At 44.6% G+C, this 21,268-nt stretch overlaps 1 protein-coding gene and 3 non-coding genes across 4 annotated transcripts; 2 read left to right on the plus strand and 2 right to left on the minus strand.

Moving 5' to 3' along the window:
• Nucleotides 1-5,437: 5,437 nt before the first annotated feature.
• TRNAY-GUA (transfer RNA tyrosine (anticodon GUA)) lies at nt 5,438-5,527 on the minus strand. Its single transcript is given in 2 exon segments — nt 5,438-5,473; nt 5,491-5,527. It is a non-coding gene; the product is annotated as a tRNA-Tyr (tRNA).
• Nucleotides 5,528-8,530: 3,003 nt separating this feature from the next.
• On the plus strand, nt 8,531-10,629 carry LOC140218783 (uncharacterized). The gene has a single exon (XM_072288542.1). It carries the CDS (start codon nt 8,560-8,562, stop codon nt 9,925-9,927), a length of 1,368 nt encoding a protein of 455 aa, XP_072144643.1. The 5' UTR covers nt 8,531-8,559; the 3' UTR covers nt 9,928-10,629.
• On the plus strand, nt 10,031-10,103 carry TRNAA-AGC (transfer RNA alanine (anticodon AGC)). Its single transcript has one exon. It is a non-coding gene; the product is annotated as a tRNA-Ala (tRNA).
• A 2,977-nt stretch (nt 10,630-13,606) lies between the features above and the next one.
• On the minus strand, nt 13,607-13,696 carry TRNAY-GUA (transfer RNA tyrosine (anticodon GUA)). Its single transcript is given in 2 exon segments — nt 13,607-13,642; nt 13,660-13,696. It is a non-coding gene; the product is annotated as a tRNA-Tyr (tRNA).
• Between the last annotated feature and the right edge of the window lie 7,572 nt (nt 13,697-21,268).

Consider the following 21,268-nt stretch of genomic DNA (forward strand, 5'->3'; position numbering starts at 1 on the left):
TAGTCCTCTAGCTAAGAGTAATAAAAGTCGCTCTTCGGACGTATAGTGAAGTCCGTGTAAGATGGGCGTGGAATACGCAATTTTTGTTCTATTAACGCACTGTAAGCCGTCAGAATGAACGACGCTGATCCACCGCATGATGTACCTGCAAGTCTGCGAAGTACAGTCGCTATCGCATTGACCTCGTTTTCGAGTTCTTTATGTGAGTTGCGCAAGATTGCTGCCCATTCAGAATTATTCCAAGAAATCGATGTTGTGTGACAAACGTTAGAGGTTGTCCTTCCAGATTAAGGGTGAAATCTTTAACTGCCTCCGAGTGAAGGTCAATACAGCTGTCTTTGCATGTAATAGAACGATTCCTGTCTCTCTCTCTCTTCATCTCAAACTAATGGTTAATAATATTTATGCCATCTTGCATTGCCATCTGAAGTAACTGAACATTAGTCCCAGATGTCCAAATCCACACATAATCTGCATACAGTGAGAATCGTAACTGTGATAGCGGTCTTCTTGTTAAATCAGCCTGTTGTTGTGCCCGGGCTGCAGCATTGCAACGACGTAGATGAGCTCACTCCCGCTTCTGGCCGTGGCGTTGCTGATCGAAGGCTGTCTGCTATGACGCATGGCGTACCCATATCGAAACCGGAGAGAAACTGCTGCGCGCGCGCTCTGCTGCGACAAAGAGCAACGACGCCACTAGTGGCGCAACTAATCCAGCACCACCTAGATATAATATAATCGGGATGCTACCAATTAGGCAACAGTGAGTTTGACATCATCGCTTTCATCACGCCAGCCTTGTTAAACGAAATTGCGGGTCAGGTAGCACGACGTCGTGGTTCGAAGTAAACAGTACTTGGGGTATCTTCGCTAATCGAGCGCCTTCTTTCTCTGTTTTCCCCTCCATGAGCATGGGGTTGAGCTGGAGGAGCTTTCGGGCAACATGCGACTGACAGATGGATGTACGGACAAACGTATAGACGAATCGGCTAGCCATAAACAGTTTCTCTCTAAAACGCATAACAGAGTTAGGCGAATCGTGTATCTCCGAACGCATTTCCTGCCAGAGCATTTGCTCCGGAACTTCGTTTAATGTCCCCAACCTGTCATCTATTAAAGAGGCCGCCCTCTTAAACATGACTGGTTACAATATAGCCAAAGTGTCGACCTTAATCTGCCCCCAGCGTGTTGTAGTGTTGTTTAACTCTACGCAACAACGACTACAGATCGACAACGCCTGAATGAAAGCGACGACAACGGCAGTGACTGCACGATTGCGATGAAATGACGACAGCGACGTGACGACACCGCATCACTGACTGTTGAGAAAAAAGAACTCCATTTTGCACATTCCCGAATTAAGTGCTATACGGGACTCGCTAGCTCTTCCAAACACTTATTGCACGGGCCACATGACACAGCCTATAGGAGCTCTTTTGCCGCCGCGTGTGGTGGAGTGAGCCAGTGTTCAAGAGAGTTCAAATCGGTGGGTTGATGATTATGCTATCGTGCGCAGGCCGTTTAGTGCAATCTGTCAGGTTTTCATTGTCATCCTTGCTCAACAAATGCTCACAGAGAAACGCTGTCTTCGATACATACAGCAGAAGACAAATGAGGCTATTTTATTTACTGTTGGTTAATGTTCTTATGTTATGTTGTTTTATTACCATTAAAATTATTATGGTTAGCTTGTGTTTTCATTGTGCTTATTGTTCTTTGGGCTATTTTCGAAATGTTATTCGCGTTGAACGTTTCGCGTTAGCTTAACGTGGTAAACATTTCCTGAATGTACGTATTGCTTGAATACCTGCCCACATTGGGCTCGTTATTAGTTTTAATTTTATTGCGTTATTATTTATATTCACTCTCCTAATTTCTGTGTTGCGCCAGTGCACATTTGTATGCATCCAGTCTGGAAACCCGCTGGCATGCATGTACGTGGGCCCTCAGAGACTTTCGTGTTGTTTTGAACCACTCTTCTTATGATGGAGCCCCAAATGCTGTTGGAAATAAAGAGAGAGAGAGAGAGCGAGAGAGAGAGACACTCAGAGGAAGAGATAATGAGGTTAACCGAGGAAGTTCCCGGTTGGCTAACCTACCCTTGGGGAGTGGAAAAAGGGACGTACAGATAAAAAGAGAAGAGAAAATATATTCGTCAGTTATTGACAGCCAGTCGCGGAAGAATTTCCACTGTCACAAGCGTTCATAAAATCCAGGCACGTACCTAGGGGCGAGGGGCGCCGAAATTAAGCGGTATACCCCCGCTCCTCTATCCGCCCACGCCACCACTCCTCACACACATTCCTAAAGCCCCGACAAACCAATCTACTCGGCGGTCAACATTTTGCTACCTTTTACAGCGAAAGAAGTGTATGATTACCTTCCGTAGTTTTTTTTCGGCGTCATTTAACAGGAAAAATCATCATGTGGGCCGATCCTGATGATAGTGCAAAAAGGGTCCAAGATAAATGGCACATACCCATGTGGGCTTGGGAACCTATAACGCGCCCTTCGGAATCTTCGGGATGGGCCCACGTATGGGGAGTGCTTAACGCCTGCTTCACCTCCGCCGCGGGTCTGCCCGGCATTGCACTACCTTCGGGATGGAACCACGTATCCACGTATGGGGAGTGCTTAACGCCTGCTTCACCTCCGCCGCGGGTCTGCCCGGCATTGCACTACCTTCGGGATGGATCACGTATCCACGTATGGGGAGTGCTTAACGCCTGCTTCACCTCCGCCGCGGGTCTGCCCGGCATTGCACTACCTTCGGGATGGAACCACGTATCCACGTATGGGGAGTGCTTAACGCCTGCTTCACCTCCGCCGCGGGTCTGCCCGGCATTGCACTACCTTCGGGATGGAACCACGTATCCACGTATGGGGAGTGCTTAACGCCTCCTTACCCTCCACCGCGGTTGGGCCCGGTATTGCACGATCTTCCGGATCGTCCCACGTATGGGGAGTGCTTCCGCCTGCTTCACCTCCACCGAGGGTCGGCCCGGTGTTGCAGTATCTTCGGGAGTGGCCCACGTATGGGGAGTGCTTAACGCCTGCATCACCTTTGCCGTGGGTCACCCCGGCGTTCGACTACTTTCGGGATTGGCCCACGTATGCGGGTTGATTACCACCTGCTTTACCTGCACCGAGGGTCGGCCCGGTGTTGCACTATCTTCGGCAGTGGCCCACGTATGGGGAGTGCTTAACGCCAGCATCACCTTTGCCGCGGGTCGGCCCGGCTTTGTACTATTTTCGGGATTGGCCCACGTATTCGGGATGCTTACCGCCTGCTTCACCTCCGCCGCGGGGCGGCCCGATATTGCACTACCTTCAGGCCGACCCGCAGCGGAGGTGAAACACTTTGCATTTCGTTTGAAAGCTTTGACTGTCGTCAGCTTTCGCTGCCATTCCATCTTCCCAAAGTGGAATGGTTGTCAAGTTTTTCACTCCTTTTGGATGGCGGTAGTTATCGGCATCTCCTGGGGTGTGGAGGCCAGTTTTCTCAACGATTCGGTGCCCGCGCGATTAACTCAAGATTAATTCAGTTGTCACCATCTATTGCAGCAGGAAGGGCGTAGTTTATTGTATTAATTATAATATCTTATTTTAATTATAATTCACAACACAATTTTTACGTCACGATCTATTCAGCGATCACGCGCATCGCTGTTGCTTCGTTAATTCAACCATTTTTGTTTAGACTGATCCAGGTGCGAGGAAAGGGACTCGGTTCATAGTCAGCTGGTCTGTATGCCCGTGGAATGAGTCGTGGCCCGAGAAAGCGCCAGTTGCGTCTAACTTTTCCTTTTGCTTCATTTCCTCGAGTGGCGGCTCGCCGCGACGCTGGCAGATCCTCGGAACCATATATCCGCGATATGGTTTAGATAAGCTGGAAAATAAAATATTGTGAAACAGCGTCCATCATCAGACCCTGCAATAACCGTTCAACCCATAAGCCTTTACCAAGACGAGGTAAGGTCACCCCTTACCTCGTCTGGTTCTTTTACCGATTGTACAGCACTTTTCGCGCAAGATTGGCAACTGGGAAAAAGAGTCGCAAGGAGATGAGAAATCAAGCGATATACTAATTCAGAAAGCCAAGGCAACAGGGAGGGAAAGCGAAAATTGTTTGTGAAAATATTTATGGAACATCTTATTATTTAAATATGACGCACAGAAAATGCCTCCCGTAGTGGTGAATAATTACGTGTGTTTTGAATAACTCTTCTACACTTATCAGTCGAGCAGCCTGACGTGGCCACTTCCCTACTGTGATAATGAGGGTGCTTTTCTAACCTTCCGCGGTGGGCGAAGTACGTCTAGAACCGCAGCGTCCTGCACTCTACGCGGTTGTACGGGACTGATGATCATGCATCATTACGCAACTTCCCAAATAACAACACCAGTCGGTTTTCGCACTTGGTAGAGCAGTAAAGAAGGGATCAAAAAGAACTGTGATTGTTCCGCAAATATACATTTCTCTGTAATTCTTCCAAAGGTAATTCAAAAAACGATACTAGAAATCTTTATTTTGCCGTTTCGCTGGTTAACTTGTTCTTGATAAGGTTCTTCCTGCGCACCTTTCATGAGCGAGTCCATTTGATATGGTTCTTTGTTTGCCAAGTAAACAAAAGGTGTATCTCACCGGCGTACCTGTGAGATGCGCGTTATTTGAATTCTCTTCTACGGGTTTACGCGTCTTTATGGTGAATGGTGGGCATTATTCACATTTGTACTAGTAAATGTTCTCTCCCCCTTATTTGCATAGAAAAGTTACCGTGGGTTGCCACCCCTCCCCCCGGAATGAAATCGTGCGTACGTGCCTGATGCAATCCAGTCTCCTTCAAGAAGTGCAGAAGGGCTTTTGTGGCCTTTTGCATGCAAGAATGCATAAGCCATGGTCCAAGAATATTTCCGTCTGAGAGCGCTCTTTTATCTAGCAGGTTGACCTTCGCTTGTAAAATACGTTGTTGAATGTCAAAGAACATGCAGTGACGCAGAAGCTGCTCTAGAGTCTTATCGCACCCGCACAAATTGCACGCCGCCATTATGGCCATACGTATCAGGAATACAAAGGAATTTGTGAATGTGACACCCAACCACATAAAGGAGGCTTTGTGGTGGCGCTTTCTGTGACCGTGGGCAGAACCAGGAGACTGCGATTCATACATGGGTATGGTTGTGGGGGGAGGGGTCAGGGGTCGCGTTGGAGTTGTAGCGAGTTGGACCGGAAACAATATTGGCTCAATACGCAGTCCGCTTTAATTATTGAAAATTAAAGCTGCTCCACAGTTCATGAAGAGGGCCAGACCTTCTTTTGGCGCGGGGAATATGACCACCTTTTTCTTATGAGGAGAGGCAACGTCTGCATTTGTTGCTACATCTCAAAGAAAAGAGACATTCAGTTGTCTTGACCAGTGGAGAGGAAAAAAAAATATCCGTCGAGCCGGATTTGAACCAGCGGCCTATGGATGCCTGCGTTCAATGCCTCTACAGTCCACCGCTCTACCAACTGAGCTATCGACGGAACGGCAGTCGCAAACCTTAAAGAGCAGGCACTGCCTGGGGAGGGCGTGACCTAATTAGCTGAATGAATATGCGGCTAAGGATTGGCGCGAATCTGGTTCATTGGTGTCGTGAATATTTCCGAGTGCAGATTAACTTGAACGTCGTTTGGCACTTAGGGGACGCTAAGAAATTCTAGCCACATTGAAGGAAAAAATAGCGCATTCGTTACGCAGTATTGATGACTGTGGTCAAATATTTAACACCGGTGTATATTGTGTTTGCTTACGTGACTGTACAGCGATTGGTTGACACCGTGTCACCGTCAAGCGACGCCACAAGTTATTTTTGCACCCACATTCAGAGCCAAGTTAAGCATATATATCCAGGTTTATGAAATACAAGAGTTCTCGTTAAGTCAATGTGACAGACGATGGTTTGATCTCCAGCGCAATCCAAAAACATGTTCCGAGCGGTAGAGAATCCCTTTGATATGCGAAGCGAGATTCTTGCGGCAACCGGTCGCCGCCCCTCCCCCACTCCCCCCTCTCACCTCTGCCGCTCGCTTTCCTTCGACTTAGTTTCACGCGAAAATCACAGTACAGTAGTGACTCGGTTACCGCAAGAAGGTGTCGGGGGTGTAGCTCAGATGGTAGAGCACTCGCTTAGCATGCGAGAGGTACTGGGATCGATACCCAGCAGCTGCCATTTTTTTTCCAATGAAATATAGCTACAACTTTTTTTTTTTTGCAATGTGCCGCAATACTCAGTTGTGAGAAAGTTGATGTAAACACTCAGTTTTCTGCAGTTGGGGTAAACTCTAAAATGGTGCCTTTATGTGCACTCACCAGTAAAGCTTGTTGCATTTTTGTGCACTTGGATATAAGTAACATTCACATAAGATAAGCTTAGTTCGAATAGTTCGCTGTATTAGAGGTGCTTTATGCATTATAAAAACTTATCCAGACATTTTTGACAATTATATACGGTTTTCTTTTATGCCTACCTTTCCCGCTTATTAACAATGGATTTGAAGAGGGGAATACGAGTTGCTACTATTAATGTACGCGGCCTCGCTTCAAGACGGAGGCAGTACCAGCTCAGCCGACTATGCGTTGAAAATGAACTCGATATTATAGCTATACAAGAGACGAAAGTTGAAAGCGAGGAGCAAACAAACAAAATGGTAACACCTTTCAGAACATATTATAACGTATGCACATGTCACGCTATCGGCACGTCTGGTGGATGCGCTGTCTTGGTTCGAAGGGGTATTGGTATAAATGAAGATATGGTTACTGTGAGCGAAAGTGGGCGTTTTATTGTTCTTGATTTTTCTTTTAATGGATCACAATGGAGGATTATATGTGTGTATGCGCCAAATGATATCAATGAAAGATGTCTTTTCTTCTCGAATCTAGAAGAGTACCTTCGTTGTGACAAGTACATCATCTTTCTTGGTGACTTTAATTGTGTGTGTCATGCAGAAGATCGTGCTAAACGTAAATTCCCACAGGACAAGAGTGCAGTGATATTGAACACCTTAGTAAATGACTACTACCTAGAAGACGTTGGTCGCCTTTTGGCCAGTACTTTTCAGCCGCAATTTACACACTATCAACGAGATAGCCAAGCACGACTTGACAGAGCTTACATCTCGTTAGATCTTGTGCCTCTATGCGATAACTATGTCGTGAAGCCGATGTCTTTAGCGATCACAGTATAGTGTGGTTTGCACTCGGTGCCAAGCCAAAAAAGCCGCGGTTCGATTGGGCACTTTGGAAATTCAACGAAAAACACTTAAGTGATGACAAATTTATAAACGATGTAAAGCACGAAATTCAAAGCATGTTGAGTAATGAGAGTGTACCTTGGGCAGAAGTATGGGAAGACTTTAAGGTTCGCGTGAAAATGGTTGCGATTGAAGTAGGAACTGTTAGAAGACACAATGAAAAAATTAAAGAAAATGAGCTCCAGAAGGAACTAAATTATCTGATTTCTATGGACAGTGCGGAACCTGGAAAATTTAGTGATGAAATCAGAACAGTTAAAAACGCGATGGAAGCTATTGACACGGAAAAATATAGAGCAGCAGTTATTCGGGCACGGACGGAAAGACTGTGGGTTGATGGAACGCCGAACAAACGCGCCATTGCCGATGAAAAGAGGTACGCAAGGAAAAATGAAATAAGACAGATTAATTATCGGGATGAGGTTACTTCCGACTCGAATATGATTGAACAGGCCTTTACTGAACACTACCGCAAGTTGTTCGGCGTCCCAATCCACGTGGGAGCTGAATTTGAAGCAAGTTTCGTGAATTTTATGCCGCGCGTTGATGACGACGTAAAAGCCAGTCTCGAGGAACCGATCAGCGTCCGAGAAATAGAACACGCGATCGAAGAACTTCCTGCAGGCAAATCACCGGGTCCCGATGGCTTAGGAGCCGCCTTTTATAAGGCATTTGCACCTGGGCTTGCTCAAGTGTTGGAGCATGTATACTCTGAGGCACATAAATATAAGCGACTGCCACCTTCTTTCAGAAGTGCACACATGGTTTTAATACCGAAAACAGATGACCACAAGGCGCTTTTATCGGTTGGGTCATACAGGCCAATTAGCCTTACAAATACCGATTATAAGATACTCATGAAGGTATTGGCAAAGAGACTTCAAACAGTCATTACAAATCTTGTCGGTCCGCATCAAACTTGCGGCATAAAAGGCCGCGCTATTACTACAAACAGCCACGTAGCCCGAAGCGTTCTAGAGTGTTGCGACGTCTTCGCTAGACGCGTCGCTTTGTTGCAACTCGACCTGGCGAAAGCCTTCGACCGTGTGTCCCACGATGCTCTTCTTCTTGTTTTGGAATATGTTAACGTAGGGAAAGTAATCTTAGATGGCGTCAAAATGGCCTACGACCAATGCACGACACAGATTATAATTAATAAGTCCCTCAGCGAGAAGCTGTCACTCAGATCTTCCCTTAGACAAGGGTGTCCACTAAGTCCATTGATTTTTGCATTGTACCTCGAGCCTTTCTGTTTAGCAGTGATGCGCAATGAAAACGTCCGAGGATTTCGGCTACAGCTTTCTGAAGTCAAGGTACTGGCATACGCTGATGACATCGCAGTCTTCTGCGAGGATCGTGATAGCGTACTTGAAGTTGTACATCTTGTAAAGAAGTACTGTGAACAATCTGGGTCCCAGATCAATTGGCAAAAAAGCATCGGTATATGGCACGGTCATTGGGACATTATACCAGCTCACTTTGCAAACATCCGGTGGTCAACAACGCCAACTAAGTACTTGGGTGTGCCGCTCGAGCACTATAATGATACCGCACAGTACTGGTCCGATGAAGCTGATAGAATGAGTGAAAAATCAAAGGGTTGGCTTGGCCGAGATTTGTCAATGTTTGGACGTGCATCTGTGTGCAATCTCTTTTTAGTAGCGAAAGTGTGGTATATTATGCAAGTGTTATCAATGTGTCGTTCAAGTGTGCAAAAAATGCATCGTGTTTTTGCCGTATTCATATGGGCTTCCAGTTGGGAGAGGATAAGCAGAACCAATTTGTTTCGTTCAGCTCGAAGTGGTGGGCTAGGTCTGTCGCATTTGTTTATCAGACAAATTGTGTCGCGTTTTCTTTTTTTTCGGGATCAGAGAAATGATTTTCTACGCACAGTAATTCAAGTTCGTTTGGGAAAAGCACTGCCGCAATATGTTGTAACGACCAGTGATGTGAAGGGAGGAAGTATTAGGGGGTATCTGCGTGAAGTGGTTGATTCACTTCGTATGTTGAGTGTGCGGTTTTCCATGGAATATCTGTGCTCTGTGACAAGAAAAACACTGTATAAAGACTTAGTTGATACAATGTTGCCAATACCATTGTACAGGTCTGTAAACTGGGGAGGCCAAGGAGATGATGTACTGAAACGGGTGAAAAAAATGCCAGTTAGACCCTCTCAAAAAACGTTTTTCTTTAAGCTACACACAAACACGCTACCTGTAAAAACATGGTTAGACGAAAAAGGAATATATGTGCCATGGACAGTAAACTGCTTACTTTGTAAAAAGCCAGAGACCATTGAACACGTTTTCATCGATTGCTGGGACCCAACATTTCATTGGGATATCTTACAACGTACACTTAAAAAAGAACTACCGATCACACCTCTTGGTATTCGATATTTGCCAACCGATAACGAAGGAGGAGTTCCGTACGATATGTTTATGCTCCTTGGCCTCCACAGTCTGTGGAAAACGAGAATGGCAGTGCGACACTCGGATGTCGATACCCGTCCGACGAGAATAAACTTCATCGAAAGTGTCGCGTATATTCGGGCAATATATCGTGCCCAGAGTGAGCCCCCCGAGTGGGTGGCTATTCTTGATGAACTGATCAAGCTGAAGCGATTTTAATATACAATGTTAGCCAAAGTGTGGTTGACATGTTTTGGCATTTGAATGTGTTCTTGGTTTGTGCTGCAAACAGGCAATAAAGAAAAAAAAATAAAAAAAAAAAGGGGGTGTAGCTCAGATGGTAGAGCACTCGCTTAGCATGCGAGAGGTACTGGGATCGATACCCAGCACCTCCACGGCTGCCATTTTTTTTCCAATGAAATATAGCTACAACTTCTTTTTTTTTTTGCAATGTGCCGCAATACTCAGTTGTGAGAAAGTTGATGTAAACACTCAGTTTTCTGCAGTTGGGGTAAACTCCAAAATGGTGCCTTTATGTGCACTCACAAGTAAAGCTTGTTGCATTTTTGTGCACTTGGATATAAGTAACATTCACATAAGATAAGCTTAGTTCGAATAGTTCGCTGTATTAGAGGTGCTTTATGCATTATAAAAACTTATCCAGACATTTTTGACAAATCTTCGGTAAGATATTCTGATATCAAGGATAAAATAATTGAGAACATCGAAAAACAGAAGGTTACTCTTGGCCTTTTTCTAGATTTGCGGAAGGCTTTCGACTCGATCGATCATAAAATATTATTCCATAAACTAGAAATCTACGGAATACGCGGCGTCGCTAATGATTTAATAAGAAGTTACCTAACGAATCGAAGACAATTTGTTCAGATAAATTCTATTACCTCTGACATTTTGCCTATAAAACAGGTGTACCTCAGGTCTCAAAACTTGGCCCACTATTGTTCTTAATTTACGTAAATGATATAGTACGAATACCCGACTCACCTGACTTGGCAATGTATGCCGATGATACCAACGTGTTTTTTACATCCAGTGACACTTCTGAATTTTCTGTCAGTGTTAATGCGTATCTAAATCGCTTATCAGTTTGGTTGAGTGCAAATAGTCTTGAATTAAATACTGCAAAAACAACATACATCTTATTCAGGGCTCACAACAAGAACATACCTAATGACATTAACATTAATTACAATGGTACAGCAATTAACCATGTCCAAAAATAAAAATTCTTAGGCGTTTGGTTTGACGAACACTTATCTTGGAGTTCGCAGATAAGGATGTTATGCAATGACCTTTCTAAATCTGTCGGTATCATTAACAGGATAACCCAGCTGATTCCGCTTTGGCTCAAACAACAGTTATACAATACTCTCCTTTACTCTAAACTCTGTTACGGGGTCCTGGTTTAGGGTACAACTTCAAAAACAAACTACAACAAATTAATTCTTTTACAGAAACGAATCCTTCGTATATACTGCAATTACCATGGCCGTTTTGTAGACCTTGAAACAGCTCCATTATTTTAACCCTCACTCCGATTTAAACAGCGAACAGGAGAGGGACTGGCGTCGTATTCGGACGAATACATACCCCAACCTGCAGCAGCTACACAGAATACACCCCACGGGGTTCACTGACGAGTGCCCGTGGTGCACAGACACACCCACACTAAAACACATCACATGGGAGTGCCCCAGGAGGCCTCCGCACATAGACAGTCCCATATTACACCAACATCCACTAATGAGGAATAGGCAGTGGCTTGCGGACGAGGGTCGGGAGAGCCAGTTGGCTCTTCTGGACCAAGCCCAGCGAGCCGCTCGTGCCAGTGGGGCCCTGGAATAGGGGCTCCAACCATCGTGCCTTATTTTATTTACATTGAATAAAGTTTTACTCTCTCTCTCTCTCCCTTCTTCGAGCAGACAGAATATATTATAAAAAACTTCTGATGACCATACACAAACAAAAATTATTCACCAAAATAGACAACGATGAAATACTTCGTTATTCAGTGCGCCGGAATACCAGACACTTACTGAAAACAATAACAAATTATGGTAAACAAACATTCATGTATCAGTCGACAGAAACAGTAAACAAGGTAGGAGAACTGTTAAACTTTAGTGCTTCAGAAAGCTCCTACAAAAGACAGCTTAATGCATTATTACTCGCCAATGACATTTGCTTTCACTAATTATTACCATTTTCATATTATTGCATCTGTGTGTAGGCATGCATGACCTAACAAAGAGTGCATACTGATAGAATTTGTACTAATTTTTATGCGGCTTACTGGTTCTAACGAACAAATATTGTAATCATTTTTGTTACTGAAATTATGATCTCTTGTGCGAAATGTATGTACATTATATGTGTATTCATTCGTACTTATTTTATCCGCTGTTGTAACCGTGGGGTCTGGGACCTCTGTCAGGCCTTCGTACCGTTAGTCCCAGTCTCCCTTCGCTCGGACGAGAAATAAAGTACATATGATGATGATGATGATGATGACGATGATGATGAAACGCATTCAGAATTCAGCGAATCATGTGTCTCCGAACGCACATACTGCCAGAGCATTTAATTTGCCACTTCGTTCAACGTCCCCAACCTATTATCTTTAAACAGCGGCTTCCCTCTTAAAGGTAACCGGTTACAATATAGCCAAATCGTCGACCATAATCGGCCCCCATCATAGTGCAGTGTTGTTAAACTCTAGGCAACAACGACTTCAGATCGACAACGGTTCAATGAAAACGACGACAACTGCAGTGACTGCACAATGCGGCTGCAATGACGACGGTGACATGACGACGACACATCACTGACTGTTGAGAAGAAAAAAAAAACTTTATTTGGCACATTCCCTAATCAAGGGCTACACGGGACTCGCTAGCTCTTCCTTCCAAACGCTTATTCAACGTGCCACACGACACAGCGCATAGGAGCTGCTTTGTTGCCGCGCGTGGTACAGTGAGCCGATGTTCAAAAGATCTCAAATCGGGGGGGGATGATTATGCTCTCGTGCTCAGGCCATTACGTGCAATCTCTCAGGTTTACATTGTCATTCTTGCTCAACAAACGTGAACAGAGAAGCATTGGCTTCGCTACGCACAGCAGAAGACAATTGAGAGATTGTTTTTCAACTCTTGATTAATGTTCTTGCTTCAGGTCTTTGTATTGCCACTACACTGATGATTGTAAGCTCTGTGTATTGTATATATTGTAATTTGCGTTATTTTGGGAATTGGATTCACGTGAAACATCTTGCGTTAGCTTAATGTATTAGATATTTCCTTTATCTCTGCATTGATTCAATACATACAAACTTCGTCGTACTTTTTATAAGCCTTAATTTTTATAACCTTATTCTTTACAATGACTTTATTACTGTACTGCACTAGTGTACATTTGTAAACATCCGGTCTGTAAATCCACTGTCATGTAAATGGACCCTCAGGAAATTTCATGTTGTTTGCAACCGCTTCTTGTCTGAGGCACCCCCAACTGATATTGGAAAAAAAGAAATAATAGAGAGGCTTTGCGGTGGCGCTTTCTGTGCGCGTGAGCAGAACCACGAGACTGCGATTCATATATGAGTGGAGGTGTGGAGGGGGGGCGATGGGGGAGGGGTTAGGGGTCGCGTTGGAGTTTTAGTGAGTTGATCCGGAAACAATATTGCCCCAAGAGGCGGTCAGCTTTAATTTTTGAGAATAAAAGATGCTCCGCAGTTCATAAGGAGGGCCAGACCTATTTTTTTTTGGCCAGCAAAATATGACCAGCTTTTTCATATGAGGAAAGGCGACGTCTGCATTTGTTGCGACATCACAAAGAAAAGTAACATTCAGTGTACTTGACCCATAGAGAAAAAAAAATATCCGTCGAGCCGGATTTGAACCAGCGACCTATGGATACCTGTGTTCAATGCCTCTACAGTCCACCGCTCTACCAACTGAGCTATCGACGGAACAGAAACGCCGAGCCTTAAAGAGCAGGCCCTACCAACGGACGGCATGACCTAATTAGCTGAAGGAAGATGCGGCTAAGGATTGGCTGAAACTGGTTCACCGGTGTTGTCGAATTTTTTGCCGAGCGCAGATTAACTTGAATGTCGGCTGACACTTAAGGGGACACTAAGAAATTCTAACCAAATTTAAGGAAAATATTGCGTATTCGTTCAGCAGAATTGATGACTGTGGGCAAATGCGTATCACCGGGGTATCGGTGGCGTGATATTCAGTGAATAAGAAACAGGCACTGTCGATGACCTTACAGTGGTGTTACCGTCTATCGGTAGCCTTGTTCTATTCGGGATTTTCGTTCGTCGTGTTTGACAATCAGTTGGGGAGTTTCTAGGAACGTGTAATATTACCTGGTTTTTATACGACTCCTCGTAGGCAATATATGATAGAATGCTCTGTGGGCACAGGCTTCATTAATTTTTAATTTCTCTGAACAGGCTTTTCCTGCCTTTGGGTACGCCGGTTCATTTCGCCTTCCACCGACCCCGAATGATGTACAGAACTAAAATGCCGCGTGAGCGCAGCACTGACCACCTGTAGCGCACGCTAGCTCTTCTGCGCACGCGTGGCGTGGCTTTGTACGGCCTGCCTACCATACGGTCCCGGGGCTGTGTTTGAATATGTAATACAATTTACAATTTACAATTGACAATGACTCTGGTGAGTCCTTGTCACCGCAAGACAATGACTTATCAGAGTCATTGTTGGGATGACAATGACTACGGTGAGAAAAGAAAAGTGTAAAAAGAAAAGTAGTTTAGAAAAGCATAAAAAGATACAGTCCGTCGCAACACCCGAGTCCAAAACCCATGCAAGTCATTAGTAAATGTTAATAGTTGTGTTTCACAAGAATATGATTTCCTGAACCCGTGTTGATAACAGCTCAAAAATTTGTTGATTCAAGGAAATTCGCAAGGTGAGATATGTTCGAAGATTTTGCAGGTTCTCGTGTGAAGGATAGAGTTTAGTTTTTGAGTTCGAGTGCACCTTTCTCTGTCGTTCGCCGATACATGCTATGTTTTGCCCGCCGTCGTTGCTTAGTGGCTATGGTGTTGGACTGCTAAGCACGAGATCGCGAGATCGAATCCTGACAACGGCGGCCGCATTTCGACGGGGACGAAATGCAAGAGCACCCGTATACTTAGATTTAGGTGCACGTTAAAGAACTCCCGGTAAACCAAATTATTTCAGAGTCCTCTACTACGGCGTGCCTCATAATGGGATTATGGTTTTGGCACGTAAAACCTCATAATTTTTTGTGATAAGATCATGTGCGTCCGATGTTTTAACACTTGTCCGTGTTCGCAGTATGCAGTTTTCAAAGCAGGGTCAGTGCTTAAGAACATAGCGGAGACCGCATGACCCGGCCGTATGTGGATCTCAAACTCCAAAAGCTGGAACAAGCTTTGTTTGCTGCTTTTCTTGGGAGCAAATAAATTGACAACGCACCACGTTTCGCGAGAAAACAGCATAGCATGTACGTAGCAATTGCAACTAACCGTTTCTTGCGGGAGTCAGCGTCATCTGACGCAATAAGCTTTATCGCGTTTGACCTGCAATGATGACTCCGCTCCCGCAACGGGAGCAATCGCATGCGTGCCAACCCTCATGCGTAAGATGCCATTGATCCAACGACAATGCTAATCAATAAAGCTGATAACAGGGCAATGTACACACATCGATTCTTATCGCTCACAACGGTCTGTTTACTTCGGCCGAAGTATACCTGTAGCCTAATTGCGCTCACGTACGTTGGATTGTGAACCTCTCGCAACTCGCCCAACGTGCGGAACACATGCCTTGCAGGAAACGACCGAAGCGGAACAAGCATCCACAGAAAAAGAATTGGAGGACGCTTGAGCTTCGCCTTCAAGAGTGGAACGCGACTGCGTTCCCGTCGACCCGCCAAGGTGTGTAAGACAATGCGCTACGGTGGATCACTTATGAGGCGCCCCACATCGGACTTTGCACCCACCAATCACGCGGTGAGCACCGAGCAACGTAGCGTTCGGCGCGGCAACGAAACGTGCGCCTGAGCAAGCGGAACGAACCAAATAACTCGGTGTCTCGGAGGGGGAAACGATGTACGCCAGCCAAACGTCGTGAGCCGCACGGGCAGAGAGATATATAGATAGTGATCTAAAGAAAGGAAGGACGCTTGATTCTGCAACCCGTGAGAGAGCACGGCAAAGCGTCGTCAGGGGAGGGGAGTCCGGGCCGCGACTTTCTCGAGTTCGTTACAAAGAAAGTTGGAAATTTTTTTATCGGCTAGCGAAATTGCCCTTAAATGGCCATATTTCTTTTTTCTTTAATACCTATTGTCGTTTGCGCGCAACAAGGCTACAAGCTTATCTGGCAGTGAAGGATTGTGTGGTGTCGCAATTTTTTTTTGCATTTGGCTTCGTGGGTGTGGCGTTCAACATACGATTTCAGTGCAGATAAAAAGAAAGAGAAGGGGGTTTGTGGATCTTTTGTATCTGCTATAGCAGACCAATAAGCTTCTGAGTGAATCAATGAAAGCTTCTTTGTCAAGTGTTAGCTTAGTGTAAGTGGCTTTGACAGTCTTCATTACTCGTAAAGCTTAAGAATATTGGAAAGTGATCAGTCAGATTTTGGAATAGAACGCCTGCGTCCGGTGAAGGCAACAAATCTGAAAGCACTTGATCGAAAAATGTACCATCTTGATAGTTAATGCACTGTGTAGGCACATTTATCAATCATTTGTAAACGAATCTATTGAAGTAATTTGAAAAGTGTACGGCGGAAGTAGACGAGATGTCTGCAAGGTTAATGTTAATATCGCCTACGCTTATTACGTTTTTATTCTCGTTTGCGGGGCTACTCAGCATGTCATGAAGCACGGCGCAGGAATAATTCACAGACGATGAATTAGATTTTTGTTGTCCACTTTAAGAAAGCCACTTTAAGTCCAACCCATACCGTTTCAGAGGTACCTAGGCTGAGAACAAGGCCGTGCCTTGTTGTGTAGGTGAGAGTACTTGAAATATAGATTGCAGCACCGCAATGAAAGCTGAACTCACGATTCGAGTATTGTGCTTCATAGTTATGGAAGCAAAACAGGTCCATATCATGTTCACCTAACCAAGTTTCCGAGTTACCAATAACTGAGCATATGAAATGAAGTGTCGCAATCGGATTTGAAAAGTGACCATAGTGTCTGCGTTGACTTCATGTGTTGAAGTCCAGGGTAGATTTATGATTATTAGATATATTTTGTTCGTCCCCGTTCGTCGCCGTAAAATTCGATGGCACTGCGAATTTGCCTGGTGATGCGATTTGTCAAAGGCGATGGCAGCTAAGTTATCACAGAAAGGTCTGTCTCGGTGATGATTAAAAAAACGCAGCTGTCTGCTCTTTTCTCAGGCTTGATTTGGCATTTGTCAGTCCATAAAAATGGCTATTTCTTCGATGTCTCCAGAAATAAGCCTTTATAAAATAGGGTCTTATTTTCCGATGTTAGCTGCTAATTTACGCAAAGTGGCGTTTCTTTAGTTGCTGATATACCAATGTATCCTGGAGCTAGCCGTGCTTTTTTTGCGTTTTTGAAGAGGACAGTCTTTTTCGTTCGGGTGATAAAACAGGCAATGTATTTTTGTTGGTAGGTACGCAGTGAACAACGTCGCGAACCTCTAGTGGTAATGGGCAACCAATTTTGTTGCCAAGGATATGCATCACCACCAAGCGGTCTTCTCCTTGTGTAGGAGGAGCACCTTTCACCTCGACGTTGTTCAGCCTCGAATTGTGTTCTAGATCCTTCATATTTTTGTGAAGGTGCTGTTGCTATCTTCAACAGCGCTATTTTTGGCTACAAGCGTAGCCTTCTCCTTCTTCACTTTTTCTACCAGATTGTTGAGGAATTCAGCACTGGTCGCCAAACTATTCATTCTTCTAGGCAGGGCCATTTTTTATTATTTCAACTATACGTAAGACAGAGTTGCTCATTTTTAGTAATAATTTTCCATAGATGGTCATTGAAAATCTCGGCAGTAAAATTTTAAAGCTTGGGTTCTAGTTGCTCCACTCGTTTTGCGAGTTGTGCGTTTGTAGGTATTACGCTCTGGAAAAGAAACCAAGGTTCAGGCGTCACAAGAAAATAAAAATAAAAGCACTAATGTGGGTTGTTACGCTGATCAATGCAGTACGCAGAATTCTGGCATCGGCTGAGGCAGTACAGGCGATATTACTAAGATAAAATAATAAGCTCATGGCAAACCTGCAGATGTGAAGTAGCTTCATTATTTCGTGTGCTTGCTGCCGCAACCGCTGCCAGAATTAGCGCCCGGCATCCTAATGGCTGCGCTTGCCCTCCTCGTTGTATGGTAAGCGCAGGCGCAGCAATGCCTACGGTAGGCCCGGTAAGCCGACTTGGCCCAGGTACTTGCCCAGCTTTGATGACTTGTATCTTGATTTAGCGACGGCTCTGCTCAAGCTTTTAAGGGCTTGTGAATTGTGCGACTGTCTCTGAATGTTGTAGCGAGCAGCATTGCGTTATTGTGTGAATGTTTCTGAATTTTTTTTATTCTATCACATTTTATTTCCTTTACCCCTTTCCCCTGCACGGGGTAGCCAGCCAGTACTTACACTGGTTTATTTATTTATTTATTTATTTATTTATTTATTTACAGTACGCTCAGGGTCCAGAAGAGCGTTACAGAGGGGGTGGGTACAATAATAATAATAAAATATACATGCTCAAACAATTATTAGTATTAAGGTGATAAATTCAAAACATAATCAGTTATTGCAGTCTTGAAAGATGGTGCCTCCTCGATGCAGGCGATGGAGGGGGGAAGGCGGTTCCACTCGGCACTGGTTTTCGGCAGAAATGAGTCAGAGAAAACATTTGTGCGACAGAAAGGAATGAACACGTTAAACCGATGATCAAGACGCGACGACATGTACGAAGGCTCTGAAATTAAGTCTTGTTTAAGCGAGCTGTTTTGTTCAAAGATTTTTTGAAAAAGGCAGAGACGGGAAATTTTTCTTCGAATGTGCAAGTTAATGAGGCCAAGGTTTGACTTCATTAAAGAAACGCTAGATGTGCGGGAATAAATAGAAAGGATGAAACGTGCTGACCTGTTCTGAACTGACTCAATGGTATCTGCTAATGTTTTTTGACCAGGGTCCCAGACAGATGACGTGTGCTCTAGCTTCTGTCTAATTAGTGTTTTGTAGAGCAGTAACTTCAAATGGGATGGAGCTTTTGAGAAATTCCTGCGAATGTAGCCAAGAGATCTGTTTGCATTGTTCGTGATATATTCGATGTGCGCATGCCACGAAAGATTACTGTTTAGCTGGATTCCAAGATATTTATAGGAAGTCACGTGCTCAAGGTTGGTTTCATTGATAATATAGCCGAAAGGAGTTGGTGAGTTCGAGCGACGTGAGACAGACATAATTTTGCATTTAGTCGGATTTAAGAACATTAGCCATTGTTAGCACCACCTTGAAATGTTATCTAGATCTTTCTGAAGCATAAAGTTATGATGCTGATTAGTTATTTCATGGTATAGAACGCAATCGTCGGCAAAAAGTTTAATAGAACTATTAACTATGGCAGGTAAGTCGTTTATATAAATTAGGAATAATAACGGTCCCAAGACGGAACACCTGCGGAACACCTGACTTCACGGTGCAGTGCGGGGATGCGGAATCGTTAGCTGTTACAAACTGGGTACGGTTGTCAACAACCGTACCCAGTTAGGGTACGGTTGGGTCAATATTAAGAGTACTAAGTTTAAGAAGCAGTAAGTGATGAGACACCTTGTCAAACGCTTTCGCAAAATCTAGAAAGATACAGTCAATGACTTGGCCTTTGTCTAAAGAGGAAGAAATGTTATGTATGAACGATATTAGTTGTGTTTCGCAGGAGTAGTTTTTGCGAAACCAATGCTGAGATGAAGCGAAGAAAGAGTTGGATTCAAGAAATGAGACAAGATTGGAAAATATTACGTGTTCAAGGATTTTGCAAGCCACGCTGGTAAGTGAAATGGGTCTGTAAATGAGAGGAGAATGCGGGTTACCTGATTTCAGCAGAGGGACCACCTTCCCCACCTTCCAGTCTGCTGGCAAAGTTGAGCACTCAATAGATTGGGTGAAAAGGTACATAAAAAATATAGAGGAGTAGACAGCAGTATTCCTAAAAAATTTAGAATTAATTTCGTCGGCACCACAGGAAGACGATAGTTTTAAATCTTCAATTAACTTCAAAATCCCCGCAAAATTAACAAGTGGATCCATGGGAAAAAAATCTTCTTTGCGCATGTGCGGCACTGTATCAACACAGCAAATAGAAAAAGATTTCGCGAAAGTGTCATTTAGGACATTGCAACATTCTGCATTGCTCATGGTGTTACCATCCGTATCTGCAAGAGATATGATATTTTTCTTTTTTATTTGAACAGTGCTCCAAAATTTTGACGGATTTGTAGAAACGAGTGAAGGTAGATAGGTATTTAAAAAAAACATCCTTCGCTTCTTTTAATGCGGTAGGATAAGCATGCAGCGCACTAGAATAATCATTCCAACGAGTAGATGTTCGACTGCGTTTGCAACACGGAAAAGGCGTTTTTTCTTGTTTGACAGTCTTGTTAGTTTCGTGGAAAACCAAGGAGAGCGTTTTTTTTTTTTTCGGGAATGTTTGCGCATTGGTACATATTTAACCTCCCTGTCTTTCCTCCCCTTTTGTCTCGCTCTCTCTCTTTCTCTTGATGCATTCTTCAGCAAAGGGTCGTGGCACGTGGTACTTGACTGCACGAAACCCGAATCACCGAAACACACAGAGGTGACCGACGCTGCTAACCTGCAAGCGAAAAGTAACTGGATTATTGCGCGTGCGTGCTGCCGCGACCGTTGCCAGAATAAAACATGCCACAGTTTCGCCGCAAGGCCGAAGCAATGAATGCGATAGCAGCACATTGGAATGTTATACGAATTCAGGCCAGCAGCTCAAGGAGCAATATGAACTATGGTATATATTAGTTTCGTAAGTAAGCTGGCGTGCCGCGGAGTAGCGAGACCGATAGGAAGACAGAGCATCGATGACCCCGACAAGGAGCGTGCGAAAGGGCGGCGTTGATGCGAAGCGGCTCCCGTGGGCAGCGCGTGTAAGCATGGGCTATATACGTCCTGTGTTGGCGATCCGGGCAGCATTGCATGTGTGCCACGCGTCGGAAAATCAGCAGATGAGATAGCCATACGGTGTAGGGAAAGAGGGCGCACATAAAGGTAGAACGCGAGCAGCGGTGTCGGCTAGTTGTCGCCCTGGTGTGGCCGCCATCGCGCGCAGGTATGCGTTGGGACGCTCGCTCGAATGTGCTTAGAATTAAGTAAATTGAAAAGCAGGGTATCACTTGCGCATAGCAAACATAACCACATGTCACGCAATGACCTCGCAAACAAGCTGTCGAAACTCTGGGGTGAGTAAGCGCGGCAACAGCAGAGAGCCAATTGTCCTTCGTGCATCGGTCGCTTCAACGCGAACGAAACGTCGAAAG

Source organism: Dermacentor andersoni, chromosome 6, assembly GCF_023375885.2.
Source record: "Dermacentor andersoni chromosome 6, qqDerAnde1_hic_scaffold, whole genome shotgun sequence".
NCBI classification, from domain to species: Eukaryota; Metazoa; Arthropoda; class Arachnida; order Ixodida; family Ixodidae; genus Dermacentor; species Dermacentor andersoni.

What these genes read in the sequence shown, in the direction of transcription:
- LOC140218783 (XM_072288542.1), top strand. Translation starts at nt 8,560, where the DNA reads ATGCGCAATGAAAACGTCCGAGGATTTCGGCTACAGCTTTCTGAAGTC.